This window comes from Xyrauchen texanus, chromosome 50, assembly GCF_025860055.1.
Source record: "Xyrauchen texanus isolate HMW12.3.18 chromosome 50, RBS_HiC_50CHRs, whole genome shotgun sequence".
NCBI lineage: Eukaryota > Metazoa > Chordata > Actinopteri > Cypriniformes > Catostomidae > Xyrauchen > Xyrauchen texanus.
In genome coordinates this window covers 14,683,586-14,704,084 of record NC_068325.1, presented here as the reverse complement: position 1 = coordinate 14,704,084, position 20,499 = coordinate 14,683,586, and the positions used below count along the sequence as shown (strand labels likewise).

The 20,499-nt window shown below is 36.9% G+C and overlaps 1 protein-coding gene across 2 annotated transcripts in view; it reads left to right on the top strand.

Moving 5' to 3' along the window:
- Nucleotides 1–212: 212 nt before the first annotated feature.
- Nucleotides 213–20,499, top strand: part of rabgap1l (RAB GTPase activating protein 1-like) — a 114,199-nt gene continuing 93,912 nt past the window's right edge. For both annotated transcript variants that reach the window (XM_052123879.1, XM_052123880.1), the window contains exons 1-9: nt 213–258; nt 6,592–6,775; nt 10,034–10,199; nt 11,755–11,962; nt 13,576–13,750; nt 13,934–14,094; nt 14,626–14,736; nt 16,584–16,650; nt 19,283–19,385. In XM_052123879.1, coding sequence (XP_051979839.1) covers nt 6,638–6,775; nt 10,034–10,199; nt 11,755–11,962; nt 13,576–13,750; nt 13,934–14,094; nt 14,626–14,736; nt 16,584–16,650; nt 19,283–19,385 — 1,129 coding nt within the window. In that variant the 5' untranslated portion in view covers nt 213–258; nt 6,592–6,637. The remainder of the gene's footprint in view (nt 259–6,591; nt 6,776–10,033; nt 10,200–11,754; nt 11,963–13,575; nt 13,751–13,933; nt 14,095–14,625; nt 14,737–16,583; nt 16,651–19,282; nt 19,386–20,499) is intronic.

Here is a 20,499-nt window from a genome sequence, read left to right as displayed (position 1 = left end):
TTGTACATATTTGATGTCAACCAATACCCTAATAAAATCCTTAAAAAAAACGAATAATAATCCAACAATAGTGGAAGAATTGTGCACCTGTCTCCGTCACCTGAGGCGCTGCTGACTCACTCGTTCAATAGGGGGCGTGGCTGTTTTCAACGGTGGCGATGACGTCGACAGCGCCATGCGAATGCGGCGCGAGAGCCGATGAGGTTTGCGGATGTTTCTGCATGTGCACGCGCGTCGCTCAGCTGACAGACACGGCAAGTAAGTTAATTTTTACCATCTCGGGAAACTCAAAGCAAACACCGAAATGTTAGAATAGTACACGTTTATATCAGACAGGCACTCGGGCTTTGTCTTTCACTCAACCAAAGAGTGTTTTAAAGCATTTTAGGCTGACAAGCGCTTGGGTTAAGTTAAAGTGACTGAAAAAAGAGCTAATTGTTGGTTAGCAGTGGCTAGCTGGCTAACAGAATAGCTTCAGGTTAAAGACAGTTTGAGCTGCTCACTGACATTTTGACTTGATATTCAGCTGTTATCATGTGTTTGTAGTGTTAGCAGTGCGAAATAATATTTAGTCACACTGAAGTTGGGTTGTTGAAGGCTCGCTTCCTGTTTACCTTGAGCCCCTATTCATTTAGGAGTTAAATGTTTTTTGTATGACCCCAGAATGTTAGTGTTCTTGGGGTCTTGTACCAGTTTATTTATAGTTTATAAATCTTTAAGATATGTGCATGAATAGCTAGATTTGCTAATACAGAAAGCAGCCTAGTTTCCTAACGTTTGACATGTTTTGACACGGACTTTGTGATGATGACGTTACTTAATATGCAGCATTACTTGCATGTACAGGTTTTACTAATGTAATTTCACAACTCCCAAATATACAATGCTTTTAGTTTCCCATGTCAAGGGATAAGTCTTGCAATGTTTTTAAGCCTAAAGTATATTACGTTTAGTAGGCAGACTCAAAACCTGTTAAACAAGCCATCAGATACAAATAAGCCTACTTACAGTGGCAAGAAAAATTATGTGAACCCTTTGGAATTACCTGCATTTATGTATACATTTGTGTTAAAATCTGGTTTAATCTTCATCTAAGTTACAATAATTAACAAACACAATCTGTTTAACTAATAAAACACAAATTACTGTATTGTTCTTGTACATATGGAATACATCATTCAAGCATTCACTGTGTAGGTGGGGGAAAAGTATGTGGACCCCTAGTCTAATGATGTCAACAAAAGCTCATTTGAGTCAGCAGTTGGCAAACCTGGCATCCAAATAATTAAAAGAGATTGGAGTTAGAGCTACCTTGACTTACAGTGGGTACGGAAAGTGTTCAGACCCCCTTACATTTTTCACTCTTTGTTATATTGCAGCCATTTGGTAAAATCATTTAAGTTCATTTTTTTTCCTCATTATTGTACACACAGCACCCCATATTGACAGAAAAACACAGAATTGTTGACATTTTTGCACATTTATTAAAAAAGAAAAACTGAAATATCACATGGTCCTAAGTATTCAGACCCTTTGTTCAGTATTTAGTAGAAGCACCCCTTTGATCTAATACAGCCATGAGTCTTTTTGGGAAAGATGCAACAAGTTTGTCACATCTGGATTTGGGTATCCTCTGCCATTCCTCCTTGCAGATCCTCTCCAGTTCTGTCAGGTTGGATGGTAAACGTTGGTGAACAGCCATTTTCAGGTCTCTCCAGAGATGCTCAATTGGGTTTAATTCAGGGCTCTGGCTGGGCCATTCAAGAACAGTCACGGAGTTGTTGTGAAGCCACTCCTTCGTTATTTTAGCGGTGTGCTTAGGGTCATTGTCTTGTTGGAATGTGAACCTTCGGCCCAGTCTGAGGTCCAGAGCACTCTGGAGAAGGTTTTCGTCCAGGATATCCCTGTACTTGGCCGCATTCATCTTTCCCTCGATTGCAACCAGTCGTCCTGTTCCTGCAGCTGAAAAACACCCCCACAGCATGATGCTGCCACCACCATGCTTCACTGTTGAGACTGTATTGGACAGGTGATGAGCAGTGCCTGGTTTTTCCACACATACCGCTTAGAATTAAGGCCAAAAGTTCTATCTTGGTCTCATCAGACCAGAGAATCTTATTTATCACCATCTTGGAGTCCTTCAGGTGTTTTTTAGCAAACTCCATGCGGGCTTTCATGTGTCTTGCACTAAGGAGAGGCTTCCGTCGGGCCACTCTGCCATAAAGCCCCGACTGGTGGATGGCTGCAGTGATGGTTGACTTAATACAACTTTCTCCCATCTCCCGACTGCATCTCTGGAGCTCAGCCACAGTGATCTTTGGGTTCTTCTTTACCTCTCTCACCAAGGCTCTTCTCCCCCGATAGCTCAGTTTGGCCGGACGGCCAGCTCTAGGAAGGGTTCTAGTCGTCCCAAATGTCTTCCATTTAAGGATTATGGAGGCCACTGTGCTCTTATGAACCTTAAAGGCAGCAGAAATGTTTTTGTAACCTTGGCCAGATCTGTGCCTTGCCACAACTCTGTCTCTGAGCTCTTCAGGCAGTTCCTTTGACCTCATGATTCTCATTTGCTCTGACATGCACTGTGAGCTGTAAGGTCTTATATAGACAGGTGTGTGGCTTTCCTAATCAAGTCCAATCAGTATAATCAAACACAGCTGGACTCAATTGAAGGTGTAGAACCATCTCAAGGATGATCGGAAGAAATGAACAGGACCTGAGTTAAATATATGAGTGTCACAGCAAAGGGTCTGAATACTTAGGACCATGTGATATTTCAGTTTTTCTTTTTTAATAAATGTGCAAAAATGTCAACAATTCTGTGTTTTTCTGTCAATATGGGGTGCTGTGTGTACAATAATGAGGAAAAAAAATGAACTTAAATGATTTTAGCAAATGGCTGCAATATAACAAAGAGTGAAAAATTTAAAGGGGTCTGAATACTTTCCGTACCCACTGTATAAAAAGCACTCATACATTTTGAGTTTGCTATCCACAAGAAGCATCTGCTGACGTGGACCATGCCTTGCAAAAAAAAGAGATTTCAGAAGACATACGATCAAGAATTGTTGCTTTGCATCAAGCTGGAAGGGGTTATAAAGTTATTTCGAAGAGTTTAGATATTCATCAGTCCACAGTTAGACAAATTTCCTATAAATGGAGGCGATTTATTACTGTGATTACTCTCTCTAGAAGTGGCCATCCTGCCAAGATGACTCAAAGGGCACACCACAGAATGTTCAATGAGGTAAATAAGAACAATAGATTGACAGATAAAGACTTGAAGGAATCAATGGAACTGGTTAACATCTCTGTTAATGAGTCTACTTTACGGAAAATATTAAACAGGAATGGTACCATGAAGGGAAGCTTCTGCTTTCTAACAAAAACATTGCTGTGCATGCTTTAAGTTTGCCAAAGACCACCTTGGCACTCCAAAATGCCACTGGGGAAATGTTTTGTGGGCTGATTAAAGGTTGTAGGTTGAATTGTTTGGAAAGGACACTCAGGGAGGGAGCATCATGATATGGAGCTGCTTCAGGACCCACTTGCCATCTTTGAGGGAAGTATATCAAAATAGATGTTAGGGTGGTTGTGCCGTGCGCTAGCTGAAACTCAGAAGTTGGGACAGTGATACTAAACAAAGAAAATCCACTACAGAATGGCTTAAAAAAAAAAAAAGAAAGAAAATCCATCTTTTGCAGTGGCGCAGTCAGAGCCCAGACCATAACTTATTAGAAATGCTGTGGAATGACCTCAAGAGCCATTCACACCAGACACACCTTACCAGTAAGGCAGAGCTGTAGCAATTCTGTAAGGAAGAATGGTCCAAAATTCCTTCTGAACGTTGTCCACAGCTACCAGAAAGGCTTGGATGTTGGTTGTTGCCAATTATTTAATCCAAGGGTCCACTTATTTTCCACAGCACTGTGAATGTTTAATGGGATGTCTTCAATGAAGACCTGAAAAATATAATTGTTTGTGTGTTGTTAGCTTAAGTACATTGTGTTTGTCTATACTTGTGATGTTGGTGAAGATGAGATCACATTTTATAACCAGTTAATGTAGAAAACCAGCTAATTCCAAAGGGTGCACATACGTTTTTTTTTTTTGCCACTGTAAATCTTCTTGAAACAGTGTTCTATTATAGGCTTGAATGTAGATTATATTGCTGTAAATCCTGTCAAACCTGTTAAACAAGTCACAATGCATGTATCACTGTTATACAGGTTTGAGAAAAATATAGAATTTACATAATGTGCAGGAACTTCACTTCAGGAATTTTGGGTTTTATGAGCTTGATGGCTAATGTTTGAAAGGGCTCCAGTTTGTTAAACACGTCAGTAACTGTCTCATCAGAATGGTCCGTTAGCCATGAACTCTTCACCTGTGTTTTTAAAAACTGAAGAATTATAGAAGACTGTCACTGCCATCAAAATGTCCAATAATGGCACCTGTACACTACAGCCTCTTGTACCTTATTGCTTAATTATGAAGTTCCTCTTTCCTTACCAAAATCTCCCCTCCTTCTTCTGGGTGATGTCATTGGCTAGTTTCGCCCATAGTTACATCATTGCTGGACTTGAAGGAGAACTCATACCACAAGATGAATAACTCAGTTTTCAGACCTTAGTAGGACTGCATTTATCAATTTAGACCATTACATTTTGCTGTTAAATCAGTGTTGTACCACCTTGGACAGTGTCATTAAAACAAGTAAATAACATGTTCTACACATGCATTAATTGCTCTTACTTGAAATATTGAGTAAGCTAACTCGAACATTTTAAATGCCACTTAATTTTAAATCGAACTCTTTGGTTGAACTTAAAATCACCATGTAAGCTCAACTTCAGTGCTTCAAGTAGAGGGAACCTAACTAGCTTGCAGTGTGTTGAATGCATGCTAAAAGCAAACACTATGCCTTGATTAGCATAGCAAATGCTCAACAATTAATGTACTGTAGAACAATCCTTAAATTGTACCTGTCCTCAACATAAGCTTAGGCTCCACTCTTTACCTCAATGGTAACCTCCCAAAACTTTAAAACAAAAGAAACTCTTCTAAATAACATAACAAAACTTTAAACACAAAAAAGTCTCCCTGTTTATGTTCATCTTGCATAAAGACATGTTACATAATACTTAATTTTAACATTTACCCTGTTCGTTGCCCTGGAAAGTATGCTGAGAAATAGAAATCCCCTGCCCAGTTTCAGTTAAATTTTGGTTCCTGTAAAAAGTTCACAACTCTAAACAATAAAATTATTCATGTCATTTAAAAGGTGACAGTTTTGTGAACTCAAAAGAAAGAGTTCTAAATTCTCTACTCTAATTTCCCTTCCATAATTATTTTGAGGATTAGGGTTCACAGTGAGAGTGTTCTACTATGATTTATAAATAAATACTTAACAATGGGGGTGGAGACGGGGGGGAATAAAAACATCTTTCGTCTATTGTTTCGCCCAACAATTTTTATATCGGTACATCCCTCCCTACTCTTTAATTAGAAAGTTTTGGTTTGATCTTAACAGTTTGTGAAAACTTCGAATGTAAAAGTTATCCAGACTAAATTTAAATTCGTTAGAGATATGAAACAAATGTGAATAGTAGTCTTTATAGTGACTTGACTCTCTAATTCCAACATAGCAAAAATTTGTAAAAGAGTTCCTCTCTCTTTCTTGTAGTTTCTGCATTTGAATTTAATTTGTAACGTAACGGCCATCTTTTGCAGATAGCTGAGTGTGTTCTCTATTAATTCACTCACAACATAATGAAAATTAAGAGCATTATGGAGGCCTGACACAGAACTTCTCTGTTTTATCCTGTGCCTTTCTAATGTCTGTAATTGATAGAGAATGACAGGGCCACATGACTCTGGCTCTGTTGCTGTGTATCTGTGTTTGTGTATTCATAAGGACCCTTTCACCACTCTATACACTGATGTGAACTCAAGGAACCCTCTGTTATGCCAACTGAAGTTGCTTCATTGGCTCAGTGCTTAGTGGAGGTGATCGCCATCGATGTTATGTGACTTATGTTTAATTCTCAACTGTGGTGTCAAAATGCTTCTGTAATAAATCTGCAGTTAGGGTTTTAATCATCTTTCACACGCTAGGTGTGAAAAGCAGTTGTAAAAGGCTGTGCTTTTTGAGTGTTTGGTTTGTGGGCTTGAAGGTTTAAACTGCAGATGTTAACCTCGATTAACATGAGCTTGATTGTTGAATCAGCAGAAAGTGAATGTGATAACTATAAGGTTGCTATCGTTTTCAGATAACACATCTCAAACTCAATATGTGATTAGGCTTGGTGTTATTGGATGTTCTTGCAGTTTCTACAAAAGTATTAATAACTTCATCCAGCTCTAGTAACCAAACAATCAAAGAGAAATATAATGTTAACCAATAGTATCATAGCCGTACCATCACTATCCAGTCATATCCTGATGAATAAAAAGAAGCTCTTCCCTGTATTATTTTTCATTTGGAAGTGCCCCACATTATGGACGTTTTATGGCCTGTGAATGCTGTTTAATGTTGTTTTTAATGATCAAATTGAGCATGTACCCAGTGTATCAGGTCTTTTGTGTTTGCAGGGTTGCAGCAGCAGTGGGCCGAGAGGACAGACTGTCCCAGGCTATCATGGATGACAGCTCCTCACTGGGCAGAGTGAGCGACTCCACTGAATCTGTGTCAACCATTACCAGTGAGGAGTTTGTGCTGGTGCAGCCAACCGCTGAGGGCTCCCCCTCCAGCTCTGAGGGGAAGCCCCGACTAAAGGTATAATAAATTGAGCTGAGACTGATTCTTGAGTCTGCGGGATTGATTCATTTAAAAAAAACATCTCAAAACAGTGGTGTGGCTGTGAATTGGACATAATAAATTCAATCATGCTGCACCGTTTATTGTGCATCCAGTGAGGACAGTGCAATAAAATGTTGTTTATTTATTATTTGAAACTCAGTCTTACCCAGAGTGAATGCTCACTAGTCAGTTAAAAATATGTCTCTTAAAATACAAGTCTCTTTTCATAGCCTTTCTGTTCTTTACTGTCAGTTGTAGAATAAAAAAACAACATTTAAATCTAATCATACATAGTGTAGATGTGATTAAAACTAAGCTGAACTAAAACACTTCTGTGAAATGATTGCTGAACAGATGCTATTCTTAAAGGGACAGTACCGTTTTGGTACTAAAATAATGCATGTAACAAAATACTGTATATATTCAATCTAATTTATAAAATTAAGACATATATTGATGGAATACATTCAATTTGTACTTTTTGCAAAAAGCTAAGATGTGACCAATGATGATAAAATACAAAATTTTTATTTTCTTAAACTACGAGTTAGAATGCTCCTGTATAATTTAGGGCTGCCCCCTTATAGTCAACCAACCTTTAGTCAAGGAGAAGAGTCTTTGTCGACCAAATTTTGATTGGTCTGTTGGTCGCAAAAAAACAAAAACCTGCTGGTTGGACGCTATGTGGTACTATGGGGTAATTTTCGTTAAACAGGGTTAAGCCTGAACAATAAAGCAAGACCCCTTGATTTCAAACTTTTACTTATTTTAACTATAAATTCAAATGAAACTGGAAAATAATTAAGTGCAATTAAAATGTGTGTTGTTCAACTTTTTGAACTGTATATACTTGCTTTAGGTTACAAAAAAAAATATTTATTTAAAAAATGTAAAACTTTAAACATACATTTCTTAATTCAAATTGCACTCCAAACGAAACTAAAAAGCAATTAAAATAATGAAGTGATAAAAGACTAATATATATATATATAACCTTTTTTCTGTTTACAATCAGGCAAGTATCCATCTTAACGTCATAAGTTACTTACACAAATGAGGACATAAAAACAATTATAAATGTAAAAATAATTATAATGATGATAATAATCACTGAAATATAAATCATGGTCCGAGGTGAATGTGTTTGTATTGAATATATTTTGTATTATTTTACAGGCTGCATAGTTGCGTTCACAGTAAACTGCTCTGTGGAATTAAAGTCAACTAAATAAAAGTCCGAAACAAAGAAAGAGTGAGAACCGTTTACATGCACGTGTTCCACGAGACTGCACGCCTCCGTATCAGTGCGTCATACATGCGCATGGACGGCTTTTCTGTCATCTGTTCTTAATGATATAATTAAGTGTTTCTTTAAGCGCGTGTCTGTGTGTCTACTTGCAAAATATTTGTAATATTAATTTTATAATAGCCTAATAATAATAATTGAATACATTTAATGGGAAAACAAGCCAAATATCCTCTTGACATCGTCAAAGGCATCAGCTATTGGCGATCGATCACTCTGACCATCGTCGATCCTCGATTAACTAAATGTTCAGACTGTCTCTTGCTGGTTTTTCAGACACATTCAGAATCATTACCAGTTTTGCTGGTGTCACTGCTGCTTGCTTCATGCGTGCGCTTGTAAAATTTATATTTTAAAGGGTAATTATTATGGTTTAGTATTTCTCTGTAATGTTGAACAGTGTTAGCAATGTAACATAATAAAATTTTCTCAGCCCTGGAACTTAAATGTTTTGGGGGGGCATCAGAAAATGTTTAAGTAAATTAATAGCATAAATGTGCGACTAGAAGACTAATGGCTTAAACTAACGACTACTAGTCGACTTGGAAAATCTTTGGTCAGGGGCAGCCCTAGTATAATTAATAGCATGAGCTGAGAGAGAATTTCTTTTATATGCAAGCAAACTGGACATGAACTGAATAATACCTGATGAATCGGAACTGAATCAAGTGCTTGTGAATTGGAATCAAACCAAATTGTGACATCTGAATCAATTACCTAGTCCTTGCCATGACTGAATATCTTTCAGGGTTCCCATGGTCATTGAAAACCTGGAAAAACAGTATCAGGGAATTTGTACCTTGTGCGATCCCACATGCATGGACATTGTATTTTGGTTTTGCTCTACTCAATGCTTATTGTAATTTCATTTAAACTAATCTCAGTTCAGAAGACTCTGGGCTGTCAGTAAAGGGTTAAACTTTCGAAGTACAAAGTCATGTGACAAAACAACACGGTGCCGATCACAGTGGAGTTTGTCTTTGGTAGAAACGCCAGCAAAATTACATCTGGTAAGAAACCGAATTTCGTTTTTACATTGAAACCTGTTTAAGTCAAAATATTTGAGTCTCTAGTTTCATCCGATATGCCATTTTAATAATGTTAATGATTTAATGCGAAACATCATGCTGCTTAACACAGTGTGTACAAGAGCACAAGGTTTCCATATATATACTGTGCATTATCACATTGAGAGAAAACTGTTCTGAGACCAGTGCTGACAGACAGCACACTGGAGGTTAAGTCATTCATTAAATAGGGAGCAAGGGAGAATCCTACAACTTTCCTATGAAGCCAAGTGCAATCAATCCAAACTTTCTATCAAAAGTTCATCTACAGCAGGGGTGACCAACCCTGCTCCTTGAGAGCTACCTTCCTGCAGAGTTTAGCTCCAACACACCTGCCTGTCATTCAAGTAATCTTAAAGACCTTGATAAGCTGGTTCAGGTGTGTTTGATTAGGGTTGAATCTAAACTCTGCAGGAAGGTAGCTCTCCAGGAGCAGGGTTGGTCACCCCTGATCTACAGCCTGAAACTGATTTTTGGATCTCTCAACATGTTTGGCAGACGTAGGACAATGATAATCAATACAGAGATTCAGAATATATAATGTATAATTTTATTTGAACATGGTTGGCAGTGATTGGATGATGCTTTCCATTACTTGTATCAGAATTAATTACACTAATTTCTGATTGATTATTTAATTGATTAAATGCTTCAGCATTGGCTATCATTTGCTTTACTAAGAAATTTGTTAAATTTGTTTAAAGGAAAAGTTGTCAGAATGACAGGAGAAGTCATGGAGAAGTCATGGAAAAATCATGGAAATTCATTAGTCAAAAGGTCTTTGAACCCTGAGCAGTGCAGGAAACTGATGTTCTTATTCTGCAGATGTTAATTCTGTCTCTGTTTTTCTCTGTTGGTCAGATGTCATGGAATGGAAGTGAGCAGTTGGAGCGGGCGATGGAGGAGGTGCTGGATGATGTGGGTGATGGACCAGGAGTTGCAGAAGATGGAGGAGGTCCAAAGACTCCAGTAGCCCTCAACTCTCAGATCAGACCACCAAGCCTGGCTCTGGACACAGCTCCTCATGGTACACACTCACAGCTCGCCAAGCAAACAGACAGAATACAATATGTTTTTATTGTTTTATATAGACATTTAGTAGTGTTGCACAATATATCTGCAGCTATATCAGTTAGTATTTGTTTTTTTCTCTCTAAATATTGGAAAGATTAATGGGGATGGACCAGTATTAGTATTTCTGTAATTATTGGAAATATCGGCAGCTGTATCGGTAGTGGCCAGAATAAATTGGGGTTTTTTTCTGTCATAATTTTTAAAATCTGTTAAGATATTGATTTTAGTCAGCATTATGTTTTTCTGTAAATATTAACGATATTTGTAGCTATATAGTTTTTTTTTCTCTTATTATTGGAAATGTCGTGACTATATTGGGAAGTATTAGTGTTTTTTCCTTGTATTACTGGAAATATTGGTGACTATATCAGTATTGGGAATTATTAGTGTTTTTCCTCTAATTATTGGAAATGTCGTGATGATATTGGTATTTGGAAGTAGTAGTGTTTTTCTCTCTTATTGGAAATATCGGTGCCAATTTTGGTATTGGGCAATACAAGTGTTTTTTTTTCTTCTGTTATTGGAACTATCGGTGGCGATATCTGTATTGGTAGTATTCGTTTTTTATTCTCTAATTATTGAAAATATCGGTGCTGATTTTGGTATTGGCCAGTATAAGTGTTTTTTCAGTCAGATTTTTACTATTCATTCTGTAAACCTTTTAAAAATATATATATATTTCGGTTATCACCCACAACATCGGTACTGGCAATATCTCTATCAAATTTCTATCAATGCATCTCTATCATTTACATAACAGAATGTAAGAAACATGTTCTTAATCGAGTTCATGATAAAGCCTTTCACTGCAGTTATTAATCATACAGGATTTGCTTTTGTTAAAGATGATCAGTCACCCTACAATTTCTTTTTTCATTATTTGATTGTATGTTTTTTTTGTTTTTGTCCTCAGATGCCAGAAATGCCTGTTCACAGATTATAGTTTGATCCATGAGCAGTTGTTTTCAAATACATGTTTAAGATGCAAAACAATTCTTGGCAGATTGCTGTGCACGCACATAACAGAATTATTTTTGCTTCTTGTGATGTAGAAAAATATTTTAGGAGATTTGTGAGCACACACACTTGGAGACCCAGGGGCTTCAGCATACGGCAGCTAAACTAGCTCTTTCTTTATTGTGTCTGCTTCCTGTTGCCAAGTGCTAAAATCGGTGGGGGCTTTGACAGTTTACTTCCTCCCTACCTAGCCCAAACTTCCTCTCTCAGCCAGTGTTGAGAAGTGCTCTTGACAATAGACCCTTAGATACTGTCAAGGTTTAACTCAAAGCCAGAGTTTATTATTAAAGAGGATTGCAATAGGATGGTAATTAGTCTCCGTTTAAGTCTGCATCAACCCAATAATTATTCATTTAAATTGTATTAAAGTAATAATAGTGGTGGTTGCATTTGCAGTAATGAATGTTATTGTGCAGAAAAAGATATGAGCAATATGATAAAAACACAATTTCTGTAACCTTGTGTTGACACTTCATTATCTGTATCCACAGAAGCCTCAGTGGGAGTTTTGGGGAGTATTGCAGTGCAAGAGGAAGACAGCGTACAGTTCAGCAAACTCTCCTATCTGGGCTGCACCTGGGTGAAGGCCCCTCGTAATGAAACGGAGGCCCAGAAGGCCATGGCCACCTTGCAGGCAGAAAGTGCCATCCCCATCCCTGTCACCCTACATGTGCCCATTGGTCCAGATGGTTGCGTCCGGTTAGTCATTCTCTGTTAATGCACAAGACACGTTCTGTCATTTTATGTTGAATGTCACGCAGCTTGTCATTCAAAGTGCCGTTCACGTTGAAATATTACATTTGTGGGCTTTAGGATTAACATAATAAATCAGTAGAAAGCTGAGACTTTATTTTTACCTTTTGTTAAACTCAAAACTACGTTACTTGTTCCAAGTAAATCAAAATGATGGAGCAGGTCTCAAATATAATATTACCTAAGATGCACCACACAAACAGTTTCTGATCTATGCAGTTATTTTCTTTTATTTCATCTGGGGCATCATAAAATCAAGTTTTTAGATTACATTTTTGGAGATTATAAGTGGAAAGTATTGCTTCTATTTGCTTTTTGTGAGTTTGTAATATTCAGATGGTGTGCGTGTTTCTCTATCAAAAGGTAATGACTGTCATGTGAGCTGCTTGTAGCAGCTGTGATAGCACTTCTGTTCTCACCCTGAGCTTTTTTTTTTTTTTCAGGTTATGCATCTCGCTGTTTCTGTCTTGCCTCTGAAAACCACAGAACAGTCTCTAAATTTACAATGACAAACTTAGATGCACTTTTGAACTACTTGGGGGGCTGTTTAGTTTAATTCTAGTGACCTTAAAGAAATGTTTTGAAGCTCTATAGTTTTGACTCCCTTGATTTATAATAAAGAAGCATAAATCATGTTTTTAGAAAATGCATTTGCAATGCGAGTATGGAGCAAGAAATTCTGGAGGGTTGAAAAGCAGAAATGTGAAGTTTTTTTTGTTTTGTTTATATGAATTCTTCTGTACAAAATGTGTATTATTATTATAGCCCTAAAGTTGGCAAAAGCATCATTTTAATAGTGAGACGACCATGCAATATGGATAAATGTTTGGTTATGCATTACTAACGTAATTCCTGTGAGTGGATTTTGTCTCTTTCTGGTATTCATGTGCGTATCATGTGAAATTACTTTGTTTTTTGTCTTTACATGGTCATGACAGGAGTTGAAAGGTTGGATATAACCTTGTAGGTTGATAAGCATATAAAGTTTAAGACCACCTCCAAACTAATACATTCTCAGTTAAAAATGCATTGATTTTGATGAATTTACACTTATCCACATTAGAACAAAAAAAAAATAATTCTCCACTGAAAACGGAGACTTTTGAAAATGCTCACTAGTACGGCATATTTTGGAAAGTGTTAGGAAAAGAAAAAATTATAAAAACGTATACGTTATTCAATTTGTGTTTGATAATGCTTTTTTCCCTCCGCTATGTCTCAAACTCTCTCCATTACCATATACAGTACTTTGGAAAATGACGATGAACAGTTTTCCATCAAAATGTGACCTAATGTTTGTGGTATACTTTCAAAACATGTATTCTGGTGCAATTTTTAAACATTATTTTGCTTGTTTTTACAAACAAAAGGATGATTCGGAATTTTTTTCTGTTGTAATCAACCGTATCTCACAGATGCTGTTGATGGATCTGAAACATTAATTTAATGCATCAAAATTCATTAAAGTGCTAAATGTAAGTCAAGAAAAGCCTGTTTTCTCACTCCTTTTGTAAAACCTGTAAAAAGTAGTTCAATTTCTTTTGTTTTTATTGCTCCAGGATTGTCGACCAGGCCACTGGAACAGAGATTGCTTCCTTTCCTATATACAAGGTGTTGTTCTGTGTTCGGGGACAAGAGGGCACTGTCGAGAGCGACTGCTTTTCCTTCACTGAGAGCTACCGCAGCTCTGAGGACTTTCAAATCCACGTGTTTTCCTGCCAGATCAAAGAGGCTGTAAGTTACCTCAAATCTGTGAAGACTACAAACAATAAAAGCAAATATTGCCCTTATGTTGGTAGCGTGCAAGTGATCCCATGAGATTCTTGAAAGCTGAAGACATATTTATTATTAAATGTTCTTAGAGAAAATCATTTAACTCCGATGTTTAAATAAGCTTAACTTCCTTTCTCTGTTTAGGTTAGTCGTATTCTCTATAGCTTCTCAACAGCCTTCAAGCGTTCGTCAAAAGCTGCCACAGACATGAAAGACTCAACACTGCCTCTTTCCCCCGATAGCGATATCTTCACCTTCACAGTTTCTCTTGAAGTGAAAGAAGAGGATGGAAAAGGAAACTTCAGGTCTGTCGTCATCCACTTCTGAGAAAGCATCAGTTCTCTACTTTCTCTTTAAAATAGGTGTTAGTTTAGCAGAATGAGAACTGTGCCACTTTGACAAGCAGTAAAGAATGATAACGCATTACATTATAAAGACAGTATAGAAAAACATTCGCAACACTTTTAATTTACGTAATCTCATGGATTTCTGAATAAATAGAATATTTAGTGGTAATTAATGTTGGTGGGGTTTGATTTTTGGTCATTGCAATGTGACTGGATCATGAAATGGGAACTACATTATAATTTTTTTAAAATTATATTTTTCCCATCCACACAGCATTAATTACATCAGCAGAAAGGGCAAGTCATTTCAGAGGGTGGAGAAAGATGAATTTTTGTATTCATCTTTTTGTTTTTGTTTCTTCAGAATAATGTGCACTGATGAATTGTGCACGTTAAAGGATATTTAACGATCAGCATGTGTTCCACTTCAAAGAAAATATAAAAACACTGTCCCTCTTTCTTTTCTCTTTCTCCCTCTTTTTCTTCCAGCCCAGTCCCTAAAGACAGAGATAAGTATTACTTCAAGTTGCGGCAGGGTTTGCAGAAGAAATTGGTGGTCACCGTTCAGCAGATGACCAATAATGAGCTGATAATTGAGAGGTGGGTATTGGTAGAGCTAGAGTAGTTTTCACAAGTAACACTATTGTATGTTACTAATGCATTGTCATTGATATTATTAATATTGCAAGTGTTTTGAAGAATAGTGCTGTGGGGCATCGTCAGAGTAAAACAATATACAAGGAACTTGACAAACCTGTAAGCACTTTTTTTTTTATGTGTTACATCTTATGCCAATAATAGTTCATTTACAGCCAAACGCAAGATAACTTTTTATGTCGTCAATCAGGGTCAGTGAGGTCAGGGATGGATATTATTCTAAGCGTAAAAAGCAGCTGTTGCCTTTTTTTCTCCTTTTTAGTTTTATTTTTTTTATGTATATTTTGCACCACCTAACTGTTTAGACAACAGTTTTTTGTTTGGTTTTATTTTGATTGTTTTTGGTTGTTTTGGTTTTTATTTTGTGTCCTGTTGCATGAAGCCGGTTTAAGTGATTAACCAGGTAAGTTAGAATTTAGTTTAGGGTACTATGGTTTTTCTGTCTCAAGAAGGCAAGTCAGTTTTTATCGGTCTTCATCGCCATATCAACTTATGCAACACGGCTAGCCTAAACTGATGTTTTGTGTATTGTGTTTCGATTTATCACTTTTTATTTCCTCATTATCAAGCCTGTGCGCTTTGGTATGTGTGGCCGCTTTATGTGCACCTTTGCTCTGAGAATTCTAGTCTTGGTAAGGTTTTAATGTAAACGCAGTCATTTATTTCTTATGTGAACAATCATTTGAATCAAAATATAAGACTTGAAGTGTTAATACAGTTTAATTGACCTGCATCTGTCTAGTATGTTGTTAATATTAATCAAACAACTATAACAAAACAAAGAAACCACTCCCTGTTCTTGGCTGGTTAATTTTAAAAGCTTTAAAAAGTATTAATGTATTATAATAATGGTATTGAAATTGGTTTTAAGAATCGTAAAATTGCTTTCATGTATAAACAAAATGGTTATTATTACTGAAACGTACACAAATTAATCTGAGTCAAATCAAATTGAAAGCTTGTATATCAAAATTGAATCTGGAAATCTATATCGATACCCAACCCTACAGTTCAAGCATACTAAGTTAAGCATATTGCAAATTGCCTCTCAAATATGCTTATAATTATCGCAGTAGAGTCAAACCTCTAAAAATAAAAATAAATGCATGTAAAAAATGTTAACTAAATGTATTTATTATTAAATTAGCTAAATAAGTAAATACTTCCACATTTCTTACAATCTTGTTTCTAATCTTTTATTCCCAATCTATTTGGTCTAAAAAAGGAGCCGTATTCCAGGGTTTTTTCTTTTGCATTTTCTTTATTTCTTTTTACTTTTAAAGATGTGACCTGAATTTAAATAGGCAAGTAATCTCAACGAGCCTAAATTTAGATTAGGTTGTAATTTGAGTCTTATATGTGGCTTATCAGATTTTAATAGTGAACACAGGATGTAACAACAGAGAGCTTGTTAGCAAATTTTATTGTACAAGAAGTGTGATTCACTCAGCGACCACTTGATGTCACTCTAGTAACTGTAGAAAAGACCCTCTACACTGAGATTTGCCATGGAAATTTGTAATTACAAACGCAAAAAGTCCAGATTGGGCTTATAAAGTGCATGTGTTCCATTTAAGCCCAACTGTGTTCCAATAAGCGCACTACACATTCTTTTTTTATGAAATTAACACCTCAATTTGGAATACTTTTTGATTCATCAGCCTAACTAATTAAATAACTACTGATCAAAAATCAAATATGTGATATGCTGTCAAATGTATTCTGCAATAAACAGTCATGTTTATTTAATGGCTCATTCTTGTCACCTACATCCTTTCTGTGTTTTCCAGGTCCTTCGGGATGTTACTCAGTCCTGGTCAGAACGTTCGCAACAGCGATATGCACCTTCTCGACATGGTGAGACACTTATCCGATTCATCTTGAACAAAGGAGTTGAACAAAATTTGTTTATTTGCACAACTCAAACAAACTGACTGCCTATGGTTTAAATCTTTTAGCTGTACCTCAGCACCAATATCATGTATTCATTTGTCATATCCTCATGCACAAGCACTAATTTTACATTACATTCTGTTTCCATTTATAGAAACATTGAGTGGAAATTCACTGAGTGGAATTAGTTTTGTTTATTATTATTATTATAAAAACATAATTCTACATTGGCCCTTAAGCAAGTTCAGCTGGTGGTATGCACATCAAGAGCAAAAACAATTAGCAGTTGAATCAAGCATAATTGGGTTCATGGGGATTGAGTTAAAATGCCTACGAGGTTTAATACTGTACTTATCACCATGTAGCCTGTTGCCATCTGCCTTGTTTAGATAAATCACTTCATTTGATGTTTCACACAGAGTTGTCAATACAAGACATGTCAATAGATTTAAATAATGAATCCTGATTAATCTCTTTTTTTTTTATTTATTTATTTTTTTTTGTAGTTGATGCAATTATTCTGAAATTTGCTGCAATTTGGCACTAAAATATTTTATTTTTTCTTTCAAAATGTACAACATGGTGTGTGTGTGTGAGAATGCATTTAGTTTCTATTTAAAGAAATGAAGCACAATAATATAGCTGAAGTCAGAAGCTAACATACACTTGTAAACTCAGTTTTTCACAATTCCTGGCATTTAATCTGAGAAAACATTCCCTGTCTTCGGTCAGTTAGGATCACTACTTTATTTTAAGAATGTGACATGTCAGAATAATAGTACAGAGGATGATTTATTTCAGCTTATATTTCTTTCATCACATTCCCAGTGGGTCAGAAGTTTACTTACCCTTTGTTAGTATTTGTTAGCATTGCCTTTAAAATGTTTATCTTGGGTCAAATGTTTTGTGTAGCCTTCCACAAGCTTCTCACAATAAGTTGCTGGCCCATTCCTCCAGACAGAACTGGTGTTACTGAGTCAGGTTTGTAGGCCTCTTTGCTCACACACGCTTTTTCAGTTCTGTCCACAAATGTTCTATCAGACTGAGGTCAGAGCTTTGTGATGGCCACTCCAATACCTTGACTTCTTCCTTAAGCCATTTTGCCACAACTTTGGAGGTATGCTCGGGATCACTGTCCATTTGGGAGACCCAATTGCAACTGAGCTTTAACTTCCTGGCTGATGTCTTGAGATTTTGCATCAATACATCCACAAAATGTTCCTTCCTCATGATGTCATCTATTTTGTGAAGTGCACCAGTCCCTCCTGCAGCAAAGCACCCCCACAACATGATGCTAACACCCCCATGGTTCATGGTTGGGATTGTGTTCTTCAACTTGCAAGCCTCACCCTTTTTCCTCCAAACATAATGTTGGTCATTATGGCAGAACAGTTAATTTTGGTTTCATAAGACTAGAGGACATTTCTTCAAAAAGAGAAATCTTTGTCCCCATGTGCACTTGCAAATGGTAATCTGGCTTTTTTTGGCGGTTTTGGAGCAATGGCTTCTTTTTTGCTGAGCAGCCATGTCAATATTGGACTCGTTTTACTGTGGATATAGATACTTGTCTACCTGTATCCACCAGCATCTTCACAAGTTCCTTTGCTGTTGTTCTAGGATTGATTTGCACTTTTTGCACCAAACTACATTCATCTATAGGAGACAGAATGCGTCTCCTTCCTGAGTGGTATAATGGCTGTGTGGTCCCATGGTGTTTATACTGGCATACTATTGTTTGTACAGATAAACGTGGAAGCTTCAGGTGTTTGGAAATTGCTCCTAAGGATGAAACGGACTTGTGAAGGTCCACAATTTAATTGGCTGATTTCTTTTGATTTTTCCCATGATGTCAAGCAAAGAGGCACTGAGTTTGAAGGTAGGCCTTAAAATACATCCACAGGTACACCTCCAATTCAGTGCTGCTCCTATCAGAAGCTAATTGTCTAAAGGCTTGACAGAATTTCCCAAGGTGCTTAATGGCACAGTTAACTTGGTGTATGTAAACTTCTGACCCACTGGAATTGTGATAGTCAATTAAAAGTGAAACAATCTGTCTGTAAACAATTGTTGGAAAAATTACTTGTCATGCACAAAGAAGATGTCCTAAACAACTTGCCAAAACTCTAGTTTGCTGATGTTAAATCTGTGGAGTGGTTAAAAAATTTGTTTTAATTACTTAAACCTAAGTGTATGTAAACTTCTGAATTCAACTGTATGTAAGCATAATTTTTTTGGTGTTGTAGCAAAAGTGTTTTGCTTGTAGGTGATATACTTCCACTGTTATTAAAAGTTGCATCTGGGTTTGATTTATGAATATGTTGAATACATTCACAGATAAATAAGAGTGACTATGGGACTGTTCTCGTGTCCCATAGTCTCGAACAATTGTGTATTGTTCTCGTACGCTAAACGATCTTTAGAAATCACACTGAAACAAATGAAGCAGATTCAGTGTCAAATTAGCCAAATGAATTAATGGCATTAAATACATTTTGCAGCGTTATACATATATTAATTTCAAACTTTGTGTTAACATTGGGAGCTCTAGTCATTTTACAAGTGCTGGAAGCTTAATAGTTGTTTGTGGTTCTTGAAGGAGTCTATGGGGAAAAGTGCTGATGGGAAGTCATATGCGATCACTGGCATCTGGAACCCAAACGTTCTGGATTTCCCGCCACTCAACGAAGACACACCAAAAGGTGAGTCCTAATAATGACCCTTTTAAAGGGTGGAACTCGTGGACAAAAATGTATGTTTGTCCAGTGTATAGATAATCCCTTAAGCTGCTTGTAAGGTTTTTACACAAACCTCAAACAAACTGGCTAACAGGTTTATAGTTTTTATTAGAGCTGTCAAACATGTTTACGGATGCGATTTAATTAAAGTAAATTTTTTTAAATCACAATTAATGCATTTACCATTAATAAAGCCTAAACCAGCAAAAACACTGGTGGGACTAGGTCGGTGTCTTTGCAATGTGTCCTTCCGGAGTTATTACACTGACGCACACACCACAGTACAAACATCAGTGATGGGAAAGCACATCTTAATGCTATTTTATGTACAGGCCTATGGAAAAGTTTTGGCACCCCTGACAATTTCCATGATTTTCATTTATAAATAATTGGGTGTTTGGATCAGCAATTTCATTTTGATCTATCAAATAACTGAAGGACACCGTAATATTTCAGTAGTGAAATGAGGTTCATTGGATGAACAGAAAATGTGCAATATGCATCAAAACAAAATTAGACAGGTGCATAAATTTGGGAACCCATGTCATTTTGTTGATTTGAATACCTGTAACTACCTAGCACTGATTAATTGAAACACACAATTGGTTTGGTGAGCTCATTAAGCCTTGAACTTCATAGACAGGTGCATCCAATCATGAGAAAGGGTATTTAAGGTATCCAATTGCAAGTTGTTGTTCTCTTTCACTCTCCTCTGAAGAGTGGCAACATGGGGGCCTCAAAACAACTCTCAGATTACCTGAAAACAAAGATTGTACAACATTATGGTTTAGGGGAAGGCTACAAAAAGCTACCACAGAGATTTAAGCTGTCAGTGTCCACTGTGAGGAACATAGTGAGGAAATGGAAGACCACAGGCATAGTTCTTGTCAAGGCCAGAAGTGGCAGGCCAAGTAAAATATCGGAGAGGCAAAGGCGAAGGACGGTGAGAGAGGTCAAAAACAGACCACCTCCAAAGACCTACAACATCATCTTGCTGCAGATGGAGTCACTGTGCATCATTCAACAATTCAGCGCACTTTGCACAAGGAGAAGCTGTACGGGAGAGTGATGCGGAAGA